Source organism: Anomaloglossus baeobatrachus, chromosome 3 (assembly GCF_048569485.1).
Source record: "Anomaloglossus baeobatrachus isolate aAnoBae1 chromosome 3, aAnoBae1.hap1, whole genome shotgun sequence".
NCBI classification, from domain to species: Eukaryota; Metazoa; Chordata; class Amphibia; order Anura; family Aromobatidae; genus Anomaloglossus; species Anomaloglossus baeobatrachus.
This window is the reverse complement of record NC_134355.1, coordinates 464739867-464762529: the sequence shown is the minus strand read 5'-3', so window position 1 is coordinate 464762529 and position 22663 is coordinate 464739867. Positions and strand designations below refer to the sequence as shown.

Sequence of the window (22663 nt, the reverse complement as noted above, 5' to 3'; positions counted from 1 at the left end):
GATGTATCTCTATATTCCAGTACATTGAGCCTGTAATGTGGCATGATTGAGTGCCTATAGCTCTGTAGCATGAAACTGACACTTTTGTAGTATAAAAATGCTATGGATTCTATTACATGGGGCCTAAAAATAAAATATTGACATTTATATTCTTGGCCTAAGAAATACACATACGGTAGATACTGTTATTCGAATTGAGCTGGTATACACAAGAATGAAGCGATTTATTTCACCAGTGTTTATTTTAACTCATCGTAACATTTTCCCAGCACTGGTTTATTGCAGGTGTATTGTTGCTCTAAGTTATGCAAAAAGAAAATTTTTAACAATTTCTGGTAGAACAACCAGGGGTTCCCCAGGGCATGTACTCAGTTTGGAATGTTCACTTGGAAATTCAATATCGTCATGCTTTCCATGTTTTCCAGGGTGTTGTGGTGGGGGAGGCAAGCGGACAATAGTTGGAACTGGCACACTGTTTTCATCGTCAGAAAGGAAGTGAAACTGAATGGACCCCTTTGATCTTTTCTTAAAAGATTTTTTTTCAGCATGTTCTTCGGATGAGCTGCCATCATGAGATGAGGTATGATTGTGATGATGATCATGATGGTGTGATGCATCGTGATTGTGATTATCATTTTTCTGGTCATGCTGATGGTGATGATGGTGAGGATGATGCCTATGATGATGGTGGGGATGTTGATGGTGATGACGTCTGCATCCATGATGTGGGCAGTGCCCATGCTTGTGATGCCCACAGTTGTCAGGTACATCTTTGCCTTGTCCTGCCTCTCCAGTACCTTCCTGTTTTACATCTGCTTCTTCTACCTTTGGGGCATCAGGTTTTTCTTGTCCTTGATCAGTTTTTGAGCTGTCATGTCCATGATGACAATGCCTGTGTTTATGACCATGATCATGTTTATCAGGCTGAAATGGAAAAACATTAAGTTATTCGGTAAGAAGTCTGTTCAAGATGAAAAACACTATGCATATGAAAGCTGATTTTCTCCTGTGCACGAGCACAGTCATGTGTGTGGGAGAGGGGTGTACTCCGAAATCAGGTCATCCTCATGTCCAGTAATGGCAGCTAACTACCTATACTGCATAGCACTCATTATGGAAGACTAAACAGCAGGAGCAGTAATTATTAAAGCGTTAAAGGGTTATTCCCTTCTCCAAGATCCTATCCCGATATGTAGTCAGAATAATATTTGCAAATACCACCAATTAGAAATTAAATATAGTTCTCCTGATTCCTTATGTCACTTACCTCATGTGCAGGGCATAGCAGGACCTTAAGTATTCATGGTTACGACCATGAGCAACTAACTAACTTGCTGTCACTATATGCGTGGTTGTAACCATGAATACCTAAGACCCTGTTATGTCCTGCACATGAGGTAAGAGACATTGTACATCAGGAGAACTATACTACATTTCTAATTAGAAGTATTTGCTAATATTATTATTATTATACCTACTACATATTGGGATAGGATCTTGGAGATGGGAATAACCCTTTAATGAATTTTAATACTTTTATCATCTGCATTGTATACAATTTTAATACCTACCAATTGCAGTCATTGACTGGAGACATGTTATTTACATGTTGAGGCAACAATCAGCTGCATAAAATGTATCTGAAGTCTCTCACCTTAAAGGGGTGGTTCACCCATATTTTTTATTGTCTAGATCGAAATTATATTGAGAAACAATGTTTCTCTCATATACCTTGTGTTGTCAATAGTGCCTGTGAGAGGCGCTATTGCAGACCGCTGCTCCCCGTCCAGTGACGTACCCGTCCAATGCTGCCTCATCACATCCGTGCAGCCGGCTACAGTCTTCCAGACTCTGAGCTGTGAGCGGTGTTTCACTGCTGTCACAGCCCATTTGCTCCCCCCTCCTCCCTCCTAGCACAGCATGGCGCGTCTCCTGCTCCCCCCTCCCTCCTCGCAGAACGCTGCAAGCAAGAGACGTGCTGTGAGGGAGGAGGGAGGAGGAGCAGGGAGCAGATGGGCTCAGAATGTAGCCGGCTGCACGGATGTGACGAGGCAGCATTGGACGGGTACGTCACTGGACGGGGAACAGCGGTCTGCAATAGCGCCTCTCACAGGCACTATTGACAACACAAGGTATTTGAGAGAAACATTGTTTCTCAATATAATATCGATCTAGACAATAAAAAAATGGGTGAACCACCCCTTTAATTTGTGAATATTTGGATCACTAGAAAGTTTTTTTAGCCTCTGTATGTAATCAAGAATATTCCAGTAATTGATAGCAATCAGAATTCTTGAAAAGATGAGGAATGAAAGCATAAAAGACCCGTTTCATTTAGAATGACGTTTTATACACCAGTCTTGATAAAAATGACCGCTGGAGTAAAGACCACTTAATTCATTAAAGGGGTGATTCACCCCATTTCATTACTGGCCAATGATATCACATCAGCTGAGGAGGGCCGCAGTCTTCCTGACTAGGTTGTGGGTGGCATTTCACTGCTCATCACAGCCCAGCATGACAGCCCATCATCTCCCTGCTCTCTCCTCCTTCACTGCAGAGCGCACAAACAGGAGCAATGCTGAGCTGTGACGAGCAGTGAAACGCTGTACAGAGCTCAGTGTTTCACGGAGACTGGGGCCGGCCGCAGTGATGTCAGATCAACTGGAAGTTGATCTGACATCACCAGACATCAGTGGTCACGGAGCCCAGAGGGTCATGCGAAGGGGGTGAGTGGACTGCAATAGCGCCTCTCACAGGCACTATTGGTAACACAAGGTATTTGAGAGAAACCTTGTTTCTCATCATAATATTAAAGTGGCTAGTAATGAAAATGGGAAATACACCTCTTTAAGATGCACATGCCATTGAATAACGTTCATCTTACAAATGGCAAGCATCTCCACTAGAAATGTTCCTTTAGTCAGGGACCTGGAGTACATTTCTGACAAAAGTGATGTAAATGAATTAGATGAGCGGGCGTTGCCACTTCCTATCTTGCCCATATTCTGCCAATTTTGGAAAAGCTGACAGAGACTAGTGTAAAATATGTGAAAAGATGCAAAATTATTGCACAACTTTGAGAGGAGAAAACAGTTTGTAATATCTACAGAAATCTGGCAAAAATGTCTTCATGAAGCAAACCCAAATTATGTTAGAGAATAGCTGAACTATGCAGGTTCTATAAGGTTGCGTTCACATGTTGCATTTTTTTTTTACCATTATCGTGGCAAAAACACAGCAGAATCTCCGAAAAAACATTATGGTTCTACCACTTTTGCTTCAAAACAAAACAAGCCCTGAGTGATCACCGCCTAACTCCAGAGTAATCACTACTGCTCAGAATACGCTTTTGAATTAAGAAAGAATTATTGAGACACAAAATGTTACATTTTTTAATTCTAGGAGAGAGCATAATGCCTGTTAAAATGCCTGCTGCTGCTTATGATCATGACTTCTTCAAGTGAATTACGCAATTTTTTAAAATTAATTTACAAAAAAAATAATAATAATAATTTACAATTCCTATGATAAAGAAGGCGTCTAGTATGAAATGAAATGTAATTGAATATATGCAGCATGTATGTAGCTCACCTTTGGGTCATAGATTTCACAGGACCCCTGAACGTTTTCTTTGCGGTCAGGTGTGTGGAAAGAGCTACCTTTACAGAAACCAACCTCCTGTGGGAGAGAACATTCAAGTTAAGATTGGTATTTAATATATTAAAAACTAGGCTTGTGCATAGTGAAAAAAGTGTTGTGCAAAAGTTTTAGGCAGGTGTAGAAAAAGTACTGAAAAGTTAGAATGCTTTCAAAAGTAAAAGTGTCAATAGTTTATTTTTACCAATTAACAAAATTCTAAGTAAATGAACGAAAAATTAATATAAACTAAATCAATATTTGGTATGACTAGAGTTTGCCTTAAAGAATACATCAAAACATCAACTCTTCTAGGTATACTTGCACAAAGTAAGTAATTTTGTAAATTTATAGTCAGATGTATGAGTAACCAAATATACCAAGGAGAAGATAATGATAATCATTTTAAGATTTAGTTTAAAACGGCCATGAAGTAAACCAAAACAGCTGTGTAATAAGGTTAAAACTGGGTGAGGAACAGCTAAAAAGGTGATGTTCTGGCAGACAGGCAAAAATGTGGAGTTTCAAGGCTGTTCAAAGTCTTTTAAAGAAGCATCAAGAAATGAGCAACATTATTGTCTAAAGCCTGCTTTACAAGTGTTGATATGTCGTGCAATCGCATTTGCGATCGCACCCGCCCCCCCCGTTTGTGCGGCACGAGCAATTTGTTGCCCGTGTCGCACAAAGTCGAAAACCCCCGTCACACATACTTACCTTCCAAACAACCTCGCTGTGGGCAGCGAACATCCTCTTCCTGAAGGGGGAGGGACGTTCGGCGTCACAGCGACGTCACACAGCAGCCGGCCAATAGAAGCGGAGGGGCGGAGATGAGCGGGACGTAAACATCCCGCCCACCTCCTTCCGCATTGCCGGCGGCTGCAGGTAAGCTGCAGTTCATCGTTCCCGAGGTGTCACACGGTGCGATGTGTGCTGCCTCGGGAATGATGACCAACTGGCGCACAGAAGGACGTTCAATTTTTAGAAAATGAGCGACGTATCAACGAGCAACAATAAGGTGAGTATTATTGCTCGTTCACAGTCGCACGTAGCTGTCACACGCTACGATATGTCAAACGATGCCGGATGTGTGTCACTAACGACGTGACCCCGACGGCATATTGTTAGATATATCGTAGCGAGTAAAGTGGCCTTAATACTGTTCATTTTTCTTGAATTTGAAAAACTATGGTTCAACTTGTGCTTTCATATTACATTTTTAAAAATGCTGATAATTCTATGAAGAGTTTGAGGAATATGAAATGTTACAACTTACTGCTTCCGAGTCTTTAAGGAACTTGCAGTTGGCAAGATCTACATTACTGTCTGTTTTCAAACACTCAGTTTCTTTTACGATGAAGGAAAAGAAGTACGATTGTCCGAATACATACTGTAAAGAAGTGAGAAGGAAAAATGATAACAGTAGCAAAATTGCAGTCATAATTTGTCATCCTTTACTCTTTGCTGTGTATTATAATTGCGTTTACTGTACATAGTATAGTAGAATATATCATAATTAGGAAGGATCGAATACCTCAAATATTCGGTTTCACGAATATCCGACGAATAGGTCGCCGCTATGCGTATAGTTGTTATTCGGGTTTCCCATAGACTTACATTGCGCATAAAATATTTGCGAATAGTCGAACAGTGGCGACCTATTTGGAAAATATTTGCAAAGCCGAATATTTGAGGTATTCGATCATAATGGTCAGTACTATTTCACACAACTCTTTCTTTGAAATATGCCATTATTCTATAGGAAGGGCAGGTGTATACGCTGACGAAATATCCACCACATATCCAGTAGCAGATTTTGCCACAAAGTTCAAATGTGTAATAAGCTGATTTCATAGAATTTACTCTGCTACTTTGAAAGGAGGGAAAATTTAGAACACAAATTTACATAGTGCAGATCTCACGTCTGCAGATTGGGGCATGCCATTTTCTGGGCAGACAATTTCTTTTGAATGTACATGAAATTTGTTCAAATCTTATACACAGGACCGGTACTGTAATCCACTTTGGACTTTCCATAACCAAATTGCACAGAAATCCGCAGCGATTCTATTACTTGAACATTTACCCTAGTCCTACTATCATATTTTCTTTACCAAGTTGGAGATGAAAATAGATAATAAAATAGTGCTATGAAGCCATGTGCTTTCCATCTATTTTATCATTCAAATTGTTTCTATCGTAAATCTAAATATATCCAAATTTTGTGAAAAGTGAATTCATAATATACAGCAAGTGAAATAAGTATTCAACTCGTCACCAATTTTCTAAGTATATATATTTCTAAAGGTATTATTGACATGAACCCATCCAATCCAGACAGGTGAAATCAAATTATAGATGTCCCTAAATTAAGTTAGGTGTAATAATGAGAAATGACAGAGGGAAAAAGTATTGAACATGTTTACTGAAATTCATTTAAAAATGAGCACAAACGCCTTTGTTGGTAATGACAGCTTCAAGATGCCTCCTGTATGGAGAAACTTATTGTAAGCATTGCTCAGGTGTAATTTTGGCCCATTCTTCCAGACAAATACTCTTTAGGTTCTGTGGGCTCCTTCTATGAACTCTGAACTTTAGTTCCTGCCATACATTTTCTATTGGAGTCAAGTCAGATGATTGGCTGGGCTATTCTAGCGGCTTTAGTTTCTTTTTCTGAAACCAATTGACAGATTTCTTGGCTGTGTGTTTGGAATTATTGTCTTGCTGAAATGTCAAGACTTGTTTCATCTTCAGTATCCTGGTAGATGGCAACAGAATTGTATCAAGAATGACTCTGTACGTTTGCCCATTCATCCTTCTTTCATGAGTAATAATATATGAATTTTTCCAGTGCCATATGCTGAAAAAACAGCCCCACACCATGATGTTTTCAACTCCAAACTTCACTGTTGGTAAGGTATTTTTGGTGGGATATGGAGTACCTTTTAACCTACAAACATGGTGAGTGTTATGGCATTTAAAGAGTTCAATTTCGGTCTCATCTGAGCAGACTATATTCTCCCAGTATTTTACAGGCTTGTCTAAATGTTGTTGATCAAACTTTAAATGCGCTTGAACTTGCTTTTTGTTCAGCAATGGAGTCTTCCGTATGCCATGGCGGTTGAGTGCATTACTTATTGTTTTCTTTGAAACCGTTACACCTGCTGATTCCCAAGGTCTTTCTGTAGCTCTTCACAAATTCTTCTTGACTCTTGGATAACTCTTCTCATAATTATTTTCATTCTTTTTGCTGAAATCATTTAAAGATCCCTTGGTCATAATTAGTTTATGATGAAATGATTATCTTTCCACCTCTGGATTATGGCCTCAACAGTGCTCACTGGAACCTTTGGTAGTTTAGAATTTTTTTCTGTATCCAATGCCATCAGTATGATTTGCAAGGTTGCGAAGGTCTTGAGACAACTCACTGGTTTTACCCATCATGAGATGTTTCTTGTGTAGCACCTTGGTAATGAGACTTTTTAAAGGCCATCAGTTGAACCAGCAGATATTATTTTTCATTAAGCGGCAGGATTGCTTTCAACTGGTGTCATGACTTTGTATGGCTTTTAGCACCTCTCTTTCTTCATGAAGTCTATCATTTTACCCTGTATCAGTTCTCATTATTACACATGACTTAATTTATGGACATCTATGGTTTCTTTGCCTCTATGGATTAGATGGATTATTACCAACATATGGTGAGAAATTAACGTCAATAGCACCTTTAGAAATATATTTACTTAGAAAATTGGTGACGTGTTCAATATTTATTTCACCCGCTGTTTCTATAAAGACAGCTCTTAGTGCTATGAGAAAAACGTGTCTTTGAACCATTTAAATAAGTTCAGCCTAACATAAAATGGAGTACAATATAGGACATTAGATTGTGCAATAGTATAAGTCGTATTTTTTAAATATTAACTGAGAAGAAATTGATTAATTACCATTCAATACAGAGATGTTGGCCAAAGTAGATTCTGCACATGAATATGTATGTTAAAAAGTCATACTCTGCTGATGCTGCAGTGTACACTTAGGCGGGCTTTGCACGTTGCGACATCGCAAGCTGATGTTGCAATGTCGAACGCGATAGTCCCTGCCCACGTTGCAGCAGTGATATCTTGTGATTGCTGCCGTAACGAACATTATCGCTACGGCAGCTTCACATGCACTTACCTGCCCTGCGACATCGCTCTGGCCGGCAAACCGCCTCCTTCCTAAGGGGGCGGGTCGTGTGGCGTCACAGCGACGTCACACGGCAGGCGGCCAATAGAAGCGGAGGGGCGGAGATGAGCGGGACATAAACATCCCGTCCACCTCCTTCCTTCTGCATTGCAGACGGGACGCAGGTAGGAGATGTTCCTCGCTCCTGCGACTTCATACACAGCGATGTGTGATGCCGCAGGAACGAGGAACAACATCTTACCGTCGCAGCAGCCAAAATAATGAAAATGACTGACACTACACCGATCATACGATACCGATGCTTTTGCGCTCGGTAATCGTAGTTAAAACAATTTACACACTACGATGTCGAGAGCAACGTCACTTTCGATTTGACCCCACCGACATCGCACCTGCGATGTCGTAGTGTGCAAAGGGCCCCTTACAGTTTTAGTAGATTGCATGGGATTTACATCGGCATCGCAGCAACACACGGAGAACGGGAACTTTCTGCTCACCTGTCCCTGGCGTTGCTGTCTGTGGTGCCGATCTTCGGTCTCTGGTCCTGCTAACTCTCCGCTGCTGCTGCTTCTGGCCCGCAGTGGAGTGAATATGTGATGAGCAGAATGAGCGGGGGTCAGAAGCAAGTGACAGCAGCGGCGGAGACAGCAGTGCTGGAGAAGGTGAGTATAGAAATTCTTTTTATTTCACAGACATGTTTTGTTTTCTCCGGTGCGTGTCACATGGATCCCATTCGTGTAGTCTGTGTGCGGTCCGTGTGACACTCGTGATGCTGGAGAAAATGGACATGTCTATGTGTGGAGCACTCAGGCACATGTATGCTCCACACGTACACACAGTCCATGGCAAAACACGCACGTGTGCGCAGACCCATTGATTTTACTGGGTTTACGTTTGCCCGTGTCTTCGGCATGTGAGGAAACGGACCAAACACATACCGGAGACACAGACGTGTGAAGGAGGCCTAAGGAATGTTTACATGTTGACTTTTCGCTGCTAATTTGTTTCTGCATGCTTTTTGTCGAGTAGCATAAAAAATGTGTAAAGCTGCAAAAATAGATGAAGCCACATGTGAACATATCCTAAAGGTCTGAGATGATAACATCCGCCATTTGTGGGTTCAATTCATAAGCAGATATAAGTATTTCTATCTTACCTGAGTTGTCACCCTTTCGATATGATCCACCTTGAAATAATGCGTCTCGTTGTTGTTGCTGTCTTTATTAAACTGTTCGGCTACGAGATTAACCTTCTCTTCAATTTTAGGGCTGATATCCCTGACTAGGGAGGGGCAGTCTGGACACACGTGAACAACTGATCTAAGAGGAACTAATAATAAAAAAGGGTCATTAAATCAGTATTTTTATTGGCAATTACAGCAATCATCCTCATACATGTAACCAAAACTAGACATACGTGCTATTGCATTGCTCTTACCTGGACTAATGGTGCAGTTGTAATTCATAAGTTTCAGAATTCGCCATGGCCTGGCTATGAAAATGATGGCTTTACAGTGACCAAATATCTGAAGCACAAAACAAAGAAAGTTTTTGGTTATTATGCATATTTCTATACAGGTTAGGAACTTGTAGAATGTGTTGTACATTTTGCTACATTTCGAATACCCCCTATATGTCAGATATGCATATTAGTGACCAAGGGCCTGTATCTCAAAATCTTACTAGCTTTGCCCTCTCTTTATTCTTATTTTGTATTTATACTTATTTGCTTTTACTATTTATCATGGATAGACAATGGCACCATAATCTTACAAGGTGACCTCATTTTGAATCTGGTACTTCTATAAAGCCCAGGCATGAGACACAAAGATATTGAACTAAAGCATATCTCGTATCAATGTATATGCCACTCCATAAAGGCTTAAGAGAAACAAAGAAGCGGAGTATTCAAAGGCTGAATGTACAAAACATCAATTCTTTATTGAATACAATATTAAAAGAATCATTTTTAACAAGTATATAGTGGTGCTAATAGTGAAAAATAGGTGAAAAACCACATGTTGATGGGGAGCAAGAGGCGTTTCGCAACACAAGTTGTTGTAGCTTCTTCAGGGAAGGTGTCTTCCCTGAAGAAGCTACAACAACTTGTGTCGCGAAACGCGCGTAGGAGGGTATTTCTTGCTGGTGTGGGATGCTCTGGTGACCACCTTTATTATGTGTAAGTCTTGGGACTTTTATTTATATTATGTGACTGACTCGTTTGGTGCCTCTTCTTTGCTTTGACTATGGGACATGGATTAGGCCTGTGTGATTCTACATATATTATGCTGTGAATAGAGGCTCCCTACCTGTCAGCCACTTATGATTGTTCCTTCATTTGGTTCCCTCTCAGACTACCCTTTTTTTCCTACTGTGGTTTTTCGCCTCTTGCTCCCCATCAACATGTGGGCTTTCACCTATTTTTCACTATTAGCACCACTATATACTTGTTAAAAATTATTCTTTTAATATTTGTATTCAATAAAGAATTGATGTTTTGTACATTCAGCCTTTGAATACTCCGCTTCTTTGTTTCTCTAAAGCCCAGGCATGATTCGGACTACATATTGCAAAACAGTGATTTTGTTGTATATAGCGCAAGCGATTAAATGGTTGCAAGTTCAATTTACCCAATGTTCAAAAATAAAAAATAGACATTTTCAAAATAAAAATAAGTATATTTGGCATTGCTGTGTCCATAAAAATGAAATCTTTGAAAGTATAAAATTGTTTAACACATACAGTAAATGTCATGAAGAAGCACAAAATGTATGTTTTTTGCATCTGCCTTTACCACAGAAAATGCAATAAAAATTATCAAAACATTACGTGCCTGAAAATGGTACAAAAACAAGCCACAATTTTATTTTTGCATAGTTTAGAATTTTTTTATGCCTAAAACATTAATTTTTTATATTTTGTATCGCCATAATCGTACTAATATGGAGAATCATGATGCTACACTACAACTCATCCTACAAAAAACATTCCCTCATATAGTTATGTCAAAAGAAAACTTATCACTTAGAAGACTGGGGAAAATTAAAAAAACTTAAACAAAAATAAAATTTGTATCTATCCTTAAATACTAATTTCAATTTAATTTTTATTTCATAAACTATTAGCAAATATAAAAATAAGCCAGTTTTAAGACTAGGGATGTGGAGGTGGAGGCAGACACAGACATTCTGCTGCAAGTTCTCCTGAAATGACAGTTCCATTTTAAAGGGAATCAGTCAGCATGTTGTCTGACTCTACCTTCTCTTGTGATTAGCACGTCACTGTCTAAAGAAATGTACATACATAGCTTGGCGTGGGCATCTTTTTCATCTTTGCTGCAAGGCTTAATTTACAAACTCTGATTGTGTCACAACCACTGCACTCCGTAATCTAAGTGATGCATCGTTGGATTCAGCGTCTTTTTGTCTGCTTCATGCATATGTGTAAGAGTCTTTTAGGGTATGTGCGCACTAGGCATTTTTTTCACGCTGCGTTTTTATGTGCATTTTTGTCTCAAAAAACGCACCCGCAGCAAAAAAACGTAGCAAAAACGCATGCGTTTTTACCGCGTTTTGGTGCGTTTTATGCTGCGTTTTTGCTCACTGCGTTTTTAATCAGTGAACAATGCCATTAAAGATTGTTGATGAAAAAAAAAAAGGTCTGATGTCATTTCCTTCTTCAATATGTTCTTCATTGTATGCAGGAGAGCAGACAGCTGCAGAACTAGTGTATGCAGGAGAGCAGACAGCAGCTGCAGAACTACAAGGCTCAGTATCCTCCATCCAGGACTGTATGCAGGAGTTTTTTGCCCAAAAAGAAAATGACATGGGCTTCGCTATATTTTTGTATGCTAGCCAGGTACAGCAGGCAGGTACGGGCTGCCCCCAACCCCAGCTGCCTATTTGTACCCGTCTGGTAATCAAAAATATAGGGAAGCACCCCCCTTTTTTTTTATTTCATGAATTTCAAGAAATAATTAAAAAAAAATGACATAGGCTTCGCCCAATTTTTGAGTCCAGCCAAGTACAACTAGGCAGCTGGGGATTGGAATCCGCAGTGCAGAGTGCCCAAGCTTTCTGGGCACCCCTGCTGTGAATTGCAGTCCGCAGCCACCCCAGAAAATGGCGCTTTCATAGAAGCGCCATCTTCTGGTGCTGTATCCAACTCTTCCAGCTGCCCTGGTGACGGGTGGCTCGCTGGGTAATAATGGGGTTAGGGCTAGCTGTATATTGTCAGCTGGCCCTAAGCCCGAAATTCATGGTGTCACGCCAATATTAGACATGGCCACCATGAATTTCTAGTAAAGATAAAAAAAAACACAACTCACAGAAAAATATTTTATTATAAATAAAACACAAGACAATTAGTGACTCCATCTTTGTTGAAATAAAGAACCCCCCTCCGCAGTAATCCTGGGTCAAGGGTCCCGCGCCGTCCAATCTGGATCCAATATCATCTGATCGGTTTGCTGGAAGGCAAAGCGATCAGATGATGTGTCAGGTTCAAGGACGTGAATCACATGACACAGCAGCTGATTGTATAAAAGCCGATTATACAATCAGCTGATGCATCAGTAGAAAAAAAAAAAAATACTGAGTCACGTCCATGCTGATTACCGGCAGCTCCTGGAGCAATCGGATGAGAGTCTGATCCTGTCCCATCGCTGCAGGAGCTGCCGGTAATCAGCTGATGAAGTCTCCTGACGGCAGGATCAGCTGATAAGCCGGCCGGGTGCTACAAAGCCGGCAACACCGCGAGAATTACGATCAGCTGATGCGTCAAGTGACCGCATTAGGTGATCAGCGCCAGGTCCTGCAGGCATCGGACATACCCGGGGAGACTGCACACAGCCGGAGTGGCGGTACCGGGAGAGGAGCTGGGAGCGGACATGGCACCGGGACCCTGCAGACAGGTGAGTATGACATTTTTTCTACTGTTCACTTTTGTTTTCGCTGCTGCCTCCACCTCCCGCCCAGACATGACGCCGCACGGGAGCTTACATGGCACCGGGTGTGTTGTGGAAGCAGCGGTGGCGGTACAGTGAGGATTCACGCTTCTGTGGTTACCAACAGAAGGAATCCTCTTCCTGTACACGTCACTTTAGTACCCACCCCTTGCGTTTATAGCTGCGTTTTTAGTCATAGAAACGCAGCTATATGCGTTTTTCATTGCGTTTTTGAACATCTCAGTGAACTCAATGGGTGAAAAACGCAGTGAAAAACGCAGAAATAATTGACATGCTGCGTTTTTGTGGTCACCACAAAAACGCAGCTACAAAAAAACGCTGTGTGCGGACAGCAAAAATGAAAACTCAGACATTGCTGGGGAAGCAATGTCTCTTCGTTTTCAGTGCAAAAACGCTGTAAAAAACGCCGCTAAAAACGCAGCAAAAACGTCTAGTGCGCACAAGGCCTTAGGGTGATGTTGCAACTGCAGAATGTTTGTGTCTTCCTCTAGCAGAAATGTAAATGATGGTTACTCTTTAAAGGTGGCTTTACACACTGCAACATTGCAAACGGCATCGCTGTAACGTCACCGGTTTTGTGACATAATAGCGACCTCCACAGCGACATTGCAGTGTGGGAAACACATCAGCGACCTGGCCCCTACTGTGAAGTTGCTGATCGCTACACATCTCTCAGGACCATTCTTTGGTCCTTTGTTTCCCGCTGTGCAGCATGATCGCTAGAAAGTCTCAGTGTGTAAAGGGGACTTAAATGTGCAGGCAGCAGGAGCCGGCTTCTGCGGACACTGGTAACCGCGGTAAACATCGGGTAACCAAGAAGCCCTGTCCTTGGTTACCCGATATTTACCTTCGTTACCAGCCTCCGCCGCTCTCACTGTCAGTGCCGGCTCCTGCTCCTTGCACGTGTAGCAGAGTACACATCGGGTAATTAACCCCATGTGTGCTGTAACTAGGAGAGCAGGGAGCCAGCGCTAAGCAGTGTGCGCTGCTTCCTGCTCTCTGCACGTGTAGCTACAGCACACATCGGGTAATTAACCCGATGTGTACTGTAGCTAGGAGAGCAGGGAGCCAGCGCTAAGCAGTGTGCGCGGCTCCTGCTCTGTGCACATGTAGCTGCAGCACACATCGGGTAATTAACCCGATGTGTACTGTAGCTAGGAGAGCAGGGAGCCAGCGCTAAGCAGTGTGCGCTGCTCCCTGCTCTCTGCACGTGCAGCAGCATGCGCTGGTAACCAAGGTAAATATCGGGTTGGTTACCCGATATTTACCTTAGTTACCAAGCGCAGCATCGCTTCAGTGCGTCGCTGCTGGCTGGGGGCTGGTCACTGGTTGCTGGTGACAGCTCACCAGCAACCCGTGTAGCGATGCTCCAGCGATCCCTGCCAGGTCAGGTTGCTGGTGGGATCGCTGGAGCGTCTGACTGTGTGACCTCTCACCAGCAACCTCCTAGCAACTTACCAGCGATCCCTATCAGGTTGTATCGTTGTTGGGATCGCTGGTAAGTTGTTTAGTGTGACGGTACCGACATCTAGGCAGTCCATGCTTTTATTCTGCACTGACATTCTAAAAGCCAATGCTGTGTAAGCAGCTTCACAATCTTGTGCAAACTGTGGAGGTGGTAAGCTGGCTGTCAGCCACAGCAAGCCTTGGAAAGAGAAGATAAACATAGTTTACCTTCTAAACTATGTTTACCTTTTAGACCTGTGTATACACAGTGATGACCAAGTGAAAGTGTATTCAGACTAGTCAGTACTTAAGCTCCTTCATCCTCCAGACCAATTGCACAAGTGATCACTGGGTGTAGGGAAGGAGTAGGAGCTGCTGGGTCCTAGAAGACCCAGTCATCAGCTTTGCTTTGCAGGCAAGAAGCTGAAATTCCCCTATAGCTATGACTAATATACGTGTCCCAGTTACATGGGAAACCAGCAATAAAAATAATGTCTTTATATGTTTTTTAAGACATTATGGAAGGAACAGTGTATAAGGCCTGTTTCACACGTCAGTGAAAAACACAGACGTTTTTCACTGACATGTTAAAAACGCATATGTACCTCCGGGCGCCGTCATTCACAGGACACGTGTGTTCTCCATGTGCTATCTGTGATCCGTGATAGCACATGCAGCTCAGGTACTCCAAACTCACCTGTGTACGCTCCTGCTGTCCATGGTGCTGAATCTCCAGCTTTGCTGTGTCCGGCTGTTGCTGTGTCACTGCTGCTGCTACTTCCGGGTCGGCTGTGCAGTGCATATTCATGAGAGTAATTAGCCGGCTAGGAAGCAGCAGCCAGCAGTGGGCCGAACACAGCGTTGCTGAAGAAGGTGAGTATAAAAGCTTTTTTATTTAAAGCTATGTTTTTATCTGGTACATGTTTCACGGATCACACCATAGTGTGGTCCATGGGACATCAGTGATGCCAGAAAAAAACGGACTTGTCTCCATGCAGAGCACACGGACACGCATGTACGCCGCACGGAAATACGGTCAGTGAAAAATAATTGATGTGTGTGCAGACCCATTGATTATAATGGGTCTGCGTATGTCCGTGATTGTGGTACATATAAAAACAGCCACATGCGTATGAGAATCACTGACGTGTGAAAGAGGCCTAAAATAAATAAAAACCTAAATAAAAAAGCAAAATCAAAGCAAAAAAAAAAAACTAATAAAACAAAACTGAAAAAAGTCACCGGAAATGTAAATTGCTGTTTCGAGAACCATTTCATTGAAAAAAGTGGCAACAACTATTGGAATACCTGAATTAGAACATGTTTGGCGCATGTACGATAAAATACAATATGACTAGTCTGAAATGTGGGAAAAATGGCCCAGTCATGAACTAGTTATAGGGAAGCTAAAATCAGAAAATGACCTACTGTGTAAATCAGATTTTTGTGTCACTTGTATTTTTTAAAAAAAATGTTGCCAATGTTTTATATATTAAATTCAGAAAAGTATAAAAAATATTTTAAGGGAAAATACAATCCTCCATGGTACTTGGCTTCAAACCTAATAGACTTACAGTATTAGATCAACAGCAAAGATATCTATAACAAAAATGGGGATGTGGACTATAACCCATAATATATAGTTTAAATAACAAATATTAAAAGGGCAGCAGAAGGGTAACAATAAATGAATAAATAAGTAATGTTATAGATGATTATACATAGTGATAGAATAAATATATAATGCATGAATAAAGTGTAATCAAATTCACATATAAATATTACATGCCAATAAGGGTATGAGTCAAATTCATTCAAGTGTGTCAATCGATTGATCAATAGTGACAATGCAATGTAGTATATATAAGTATAGACCTAAGTAGGCATAAGAGAATTTTTAAAGGATATGTCAACAGTGTGTATAGCCATTCTGACAATGTTAACTGCTATACAGGACTGAATAGGCTATTATAATGTGAGTGCACTAGTGTAAACAGGATAGGTCATATAAATAAGGAAAACATTACATTTCAATGAGCTGTGTGTCGGGGTGGAAGGATGTGGTGTCATCTTATGAATTTTGAGTACCTCATTTAAAGATAATGTTACCCTTATTTATATGACCTATCCTGTTTATACTAGTGCACTCACATTATAATAGCCTATTCATTCCTGTATTGCAGTTACCATTGTCAGGATGGCTAAAAACACTGTTAAAGGGAACCTGTCTCCAGATTTGTCCCCTATAAGCTGCGATCACCACCATTAGGTCTTAGGGGTACTTTGCACACTATGACATCGCAAGCCGATGCTTGCGATGCCGAGCGCGATAGTCCCCGCCCCCGTCGCACATACGATATTGTGATATAGCTGCCGTAGCGAACATTATCGCTACGGCAGCTTCACACGGACTTACGTGCCCTGCGACGTCGCTCTGGCCGGCGAACCGCCTCCTTACTAAGGGGGCGGGTCGTGCGGTGTCACAGCAACGTCACACGGCAGGCAGCCAATAGAAGCGGAGGGGCGGAGATGAGCGGGACGTAAACATCCCGCCCACCTCCTTCCTTCCGCATAGCCTTCGTGAGCCGCAGGACGCAGGTAGGAGATGTTCCTCGCTCCTGCATCTTCATACACAGCGATGTGTGCTGCCGCAGGAACGAGGAACAACATCATAACATCGGTCCTTCCGTAATTATGGAAATGACTGACGCTACACCGATGATACGATTTCGATGCTTTTGCGCTCGTTAATCGTATCAAAAATGATTTACACACTCCGATATCGACAGCGATGCCGGATGTGCGTCACTTTCGATTTGACCCCACCGACATCGCAGCTGCGATGTCGTAGTGTGCAAAGTACCCCTTATATACTGCATTCTAGAACACTGTATATAAGTACCCAAGCCAATCTATATAACATAAAAAAAGAGCTTTTATTATACTCACTTGAAGGGCTGGCTGGTCTAATGGGCTTTGCTGGTCTCGGCCTGCACCCCCTATCTTCCTTCCATCGCTGTCCTTCTTGCTCCATGTGGATGATGTGTCCTACGTCATCCACACAATGTCCTCCATTGCGCTCCTGTGCATGCGCACTTCTCTCTGCCCTGCCAAAGGCAGAGCAAAGTATTGTAGATTACATGTGCGGGTGGTCTTTGAACTTTCCCCAGCACCTGCGAATTACAGTACTTTGTGCTGCCCTAAGCAGGGCAGAGAGAAGTGTGCGTGAGTAGAAGCAAAATGGTGGCCTCTGTGTGGAAGACGTAAGATGTGACATCCACACAGAGCATGGAAGGAGGGCAGCGATTGCAAGCAGAGAGGAGGCGCCAAACCGAGAACAGCGACTCCCATTGGACTGGCCCGCCTTGCGGGGGAGTATAATAAAGGGTGTTTTTTACATTCTACTATAATAAAGGGTCTTTTTTACATTCTACTATAGTAAAGGGTCTTTTTACATTCTACTATAATAAAGGGTCTTTTTTACATTCTACTGAATGGCCTGGGAACTTATACACAGTATTCTAGAATGATGTATATAAGGTGGTGGCTGCAGCTTATAGGGGAAAAAGCTGGTGACAGGTTCCCTTTAACATATCTTTTAAGAATGTTCCTATGCCTACTTAGGTCTATACTTATATTTTCTACATTTCATTGCCACTATTAATCGATCAATTGACACATGAAAAGGAATTTGACTCATACCCTTATTGGCATGTAATGTTTATATTTGTACTTGATTGCACTTTACTCATGAATTAGATTTTTATTCTATCATTATATATAGCCATATATAGCTTATTACTTATTTACTTAGTGCTCTCCTTCTGCTGCTCTTTTAATATTTGCCATTTGAAGTGTATATTACAGGTTATAGTCCACGTCCCCAGTTTTATTGTAGAAACCTTTGCTGTTGAACTAATACTTATCCGTAAATTTTAATATATTCTAATAAAATATTATTTTAATTAGTACTTTATATTGCTTTTTTCATCTGAGCGAGTATCATTTTCAGATCCTTGTAAATGTTTTTATATGTAAATAAGTACTAATGGAGGCAGGATAACAATGGTAGCCATTTCTATACACCGTCTCATTAGAGGATGGGATTTGACCGTTGTGGCTTTGAACATCTGTTGGTTCCTGAAGCAATAGGAAGCAAGATGAAAGAGTCTAAAAAAACCCCCCAGAGTCCAGTATGAAAATGGCAAGATTTTTACTTCTAATACAGATTTTGGAACATAAATTAAAAATGAAAGAAACAAACAAAAAACCATTGCACATAAAAACCTGATTTGAACAATAGGTACCGTACTTTTTTAATATAGTATCTCTTTAAGGGCTTAAACATCACATTATTTCTTATGGGTTTGATGCTTCTGTATTTCACCCCGGTAGTGCTTATCACTTCATCGTTATTGTGGCTGCCTTCCTGGTGGCATTGATAAGAATACTTACAGTTTCATGGAACGGTATGTCATTGTTGCATTCTTTCCATGACTTCCCACTCAATACATGGCAATCTGTTTCAATCACATCCAAATCAACATAGTAGATATTGCTTCCTGGTAGTTTCACCGACTGAAATTAGAAAATAGAAAGTAGAATATAGAAAATAGAAAAATGAACAAGTAATATTGTCAGTAAAGATTTCTATCCAAAATACATATATTGTATGTATGTGATCTTCATGCTTTTATGCACTTATTTACTTGAATAGTTGAGTCTCATCAAAAATATGGATGACAATTTGGTCTGTCATGTAAAAAGCACTAAGAATAATATTACTCCTAGTGTTGTCCATGTGTGAGAGATTTTTTCACAGGCAGTTGTCGGACTCAAAAAAAACCAGTCATACGAGTCATATTTTCACCATACAATGTTTAAAAACACAATGTGCTGCCCATGATTTCCATAGATCCGTAGATCTGTATGGGTTAACTCAGTTCTAGGACTTTAATCACAAACAGTCCTAAATGCAGACATTTTTTGAACACACGGTTCCCAAAAGTAAAAAATCACACACATATGAACAGCATCATCATGTCTATGTGACCTATATATGAAAAACAAGGATAGAATACAGATAGGCTCGCACTGGCCCATAGGGGAACAGGTGAATTTGCTGGTGGGCCCCTTTGCAGGGATGTGCCCATAATCCCCGCCTTATATAAGCAATAATTGGCACAGTACATTTGATTCACTATATTAGATTAACTAGCCAATTCATTACATAAAAGCAGAGGTAAAATTGTGAATGGGTGCAATGAAAAGCACCTTGCTGAAAAGTGTCAGTATTACTGGTGGACCTCTAGCCCCCTAGTCTAGCACAATATATATATATGAAAAGACAAATGATTTATTGAGGCCTTAAGTCTTTATTGAAAAATTCTTAGAATTCTTCTTTTGTTTAAATGTATCAACATTTTCTTATTTATAAAGTTCTATATTCACATTGCTTACATTTTCTATTTCTTAACTTGTAATAGGGATGTAGGAGAGGTACGTTTTGATATGGTGCTGTGATATTGTTCACACAGGACACAGTAATTTTTGTAGGAAAAGAAAAATGTGCCCGAATTCCATCTCAAACTGAGCGAGAATTCCGGGAAACATGCTTTACTAAAGAGAACTCTGTAGATGTTGCCTGAATGTTTGCAGTCTGTGTTTTACTGTGATACCCTGTGGCATTTAAGGAAAAACATACTTTAAAAAGCCAGTTGGGGACTATGTGTCTTGATAACCAGTGTGTGGTAGGTTCCCAGATATTTCTCCCTGTCTCTCTCAAGTTAACTTACAGCTCTCTCCCACTATGTGTATAGAGAGAGAGCTGTCTAGGGCAGTGTTTCGCAACTCCAGTCCTCAAGACCCACCAACAGATCAGGTTTTCAGGATTTCCTTAGTATTGCACAGGTGATGGAATTATTCCCTGTGTAATGTTGCGGAAATCCTGGAAACCCATCACCTGGGCAATACTGAGGAAATCCTGAAATCCTGAAAACCTTATCTGTTGGTAGGTCTTGAGGACTGGAGTTGCGAAACACTGGTCTAGAGGATCACGTGGGAAGAAGCCTCTTGTGATTTTCCTCAGACTAGTCATATGAGACACAAAGGCCCCAATTCATCAAAGTGCTTTAGCCAGAAATCTAGAATAAAACACTTAGAGAAGTTGCAAAATGTTAGGCAACCCTAAGGGTTGGCATTTTCATGCCAGACCCAGCCAGATTCATTTGTGTGCCATCTAAACAACTAAACATTTTCACAAACAAACACAAATTAAGTTGATTTGAACTTCATTTGTGTCATTACTATCTACAGCTAAGTTGGCTGTTCTTCTGAATCTTATTTTCAGGGGGATTCAGACTGAGTCAACCGAATACACTGTGGAAAACACAATGTGAACATAGCCTTAGGGTGCTTTGAAAATACACTATACTTGGGTACAATTAGTGTAAGCCACCCTAGAATCTGTTACTGCATATAATTCAATATTGCCATATGTCTGACAGTAAAAATATGAGTAAACAAGTAAGCGACTATATACTGGTACCCAATATATACACATAGGAAAGGTAATATTTGTAGGAGAAAATTAGGAGAAATACAAACATAGTAGTATATGAAAATTAAATGCGATTAATTTTGATGCTATTATGAAATCACTGTAACATGGTCACCTACCTCCTGCATGAAAACGGATTCAACTCGGACTGGTCTGAACAAAAAGCCCTCTTTCCGGTCTTCATTAATAAGGTCCACTGCCAAATCTGCTTGTATTTCGGTTGCATTGCAGTCTAAGGAGATTATATTGGGATGTGGTGGACTTGTGGCAGAACACAGTGACACCAATAAGGCTACTACAAAAATCCTCTCCATATTGATCAACCACTGCTTGGCCAGATCAACAATTTAACTCTAAAAGTCTTGTATTATATACAGCCCTTAATTATGGACCCTTGCTTTTCTCCTTGACCCTATTGTTAGAGAAGAACAAATAAAACGTAAATGATTAGGAGGTTCTTGGCTTGACAAATACTGACACAATGCAGAGGGTCGTTGTCCGAAATGTTTATTTTATTATCTTTGGTAAGTTGACTTGCACAACTGGAACCTTATCGTTATGCAACTTGTCAACAAAGCCAAAAACTGAGTGCTAAACTAAAAAATCAGGTAAAGTTTGTGACAGTTGTGAAATATACACCTTGCCCCTTAATATATATCAAAAAGACACTGTAAGCCCTGGATATTAAAAAAAAAATAGAAAGACACTGTGACACCTTGACACAGTGTGGGTACTTGGCACCAGCACTGGCAGGAGGAGATGCCACTTGGTATGTTTAATACTTTATTGCTTTTTTGATTGACACTTTGTCTATAATATAGTACGATTCCAGTGCCGCACTTTATTTCTTTGTATGTCTCTATAGCATCAGGGTTGTATGGTTCAAAATACAATCTACTCACTTTACCCTCTGGTGTTTGGCGACAAGGCTATTTTTAGCTTGTGTATGGTTGCAATCTTATCTCCTCCTTTGCTGTGCTTTGTGCCTTTCATACACTATTCTTGTACGTGGTCCTTTTATTTATTTAATTATTTATTTAATAAAAGTTATATTTTATTCTGGCTATTTGCTTTTGGTCATTTTTGGTGTTTTGCTGCCTGATACAGTAAAGCACCGTTCCTGTTTCTGTGAAGCCCCGCAGGTGTAGTGTCGGTGTCGGTGCATTACCTTCAGGGACTCCACGTTGCTGGATCTCCGTCACTGGTAGGAAATCTTCTTGTTTTGATCGTGACGCCACTCTCAGTATTGCGGCCAGTAGGGACCGCCACTGCAGGTTGAGGGTCGCCTGGGGCTGATGGTATGTGCAGTTAGATGTAGGAGCCTCCTGAGAGTGAGGCAAGCCCCAGGGCCCTGTGTAGGTTTGTAGTACCACAAGTCGCAGAATGACCACACAGGCAGGATGTCTTTCAGGGTTTTTACTCACTTCAGGTGGCAGGGTGAGTAGCCCGGGCGTAGCTGAGATGAACCAGGTAGGAACCAGGTATCCTTCAGGCTGACTTTATGAGGGTGACTACTGACTCGCCTTCCTTAGCCCTTGGTGGTTTGGGGTGACCCCGACTTTGAGTCCCTATGGGGGTCACCCAGGGAAGATGCTCCAAGCCTCTCTCCCCTTCTTGTTTGCCGTGTGCTTGTTCCCCGGACCAGGCCACTCCAGCCTCTTGCCTCCTATGACCTATGGGCCCTCACTGCGGTTACGTGGCTGCGGCTTTTGTAGTGTTGTGGTGTGGGCTTTAAGAGCCCCACACCGGCAGGTTTAGCAGGGAAAGGTGAATCTATCCTCGCTTCGGGATCTGCCGCCCGGTTGGGCCTGGTGCTCTCTAGCAGTCTCTTTACTTCCCACTCCGTTGCACTCTCTAGCTGAAGCTGGC

At 41.3% G+C, this 22663-nt stretch overlaps 1 protein-coding gene across 1 annotated transcript; it reads right to left on the bottom strand.

The window, feature by feature from the left end:
• Positions 1–303: 303 nt before the first annotated feature.
• LOC142295435 (fetuin-B-like) lies at positions 304–21108 on the bottom strand. The gene is made up of 7 exons (XM_075338536.1): positions 20914–21108; positions 18691–18813; positions 9262–9349; positions 8981–9153; positions 4913–5026; positions 3595–3681; positions 304–924 (listed from the first exon to the last, which is right to left on the bottom strand). The coding sequence occupies exons 1-7, from the start codon at positions 21106–21108 to the stop codon at positions 304–306; spliced, it is 1401 nt and encodes a 466-aa protein (XP_075194651.1).
• Positions 21109–22663: the final 1555 nt, after the last annotated feature.

Bases quoted from the DNA above. Each gene is read 5' to 3' on its own strand.
- LOC142295435 (XM_075338536.1), bottom strand. From the start codon at position 21,108: ATGGAGAGGATTTTTGTAGTAGCCTTATTGGTGTCACTGTGTTCTGCC. The intron at 9,350-18,690 runs GTAAGTATTCTT...TTTGTGCTTCAG, and splicing joins ACATACCGTTCCATGAAACT to ATATTTGGTCACTGTAAAGC. The intron at 9,154-9,261 runs GTAAGAGCAATG...TTTTATTATTAG, and splicing joins CAACTGCACCATTAGTCCAG to TTCCTCTTAGATCAGTTGTT.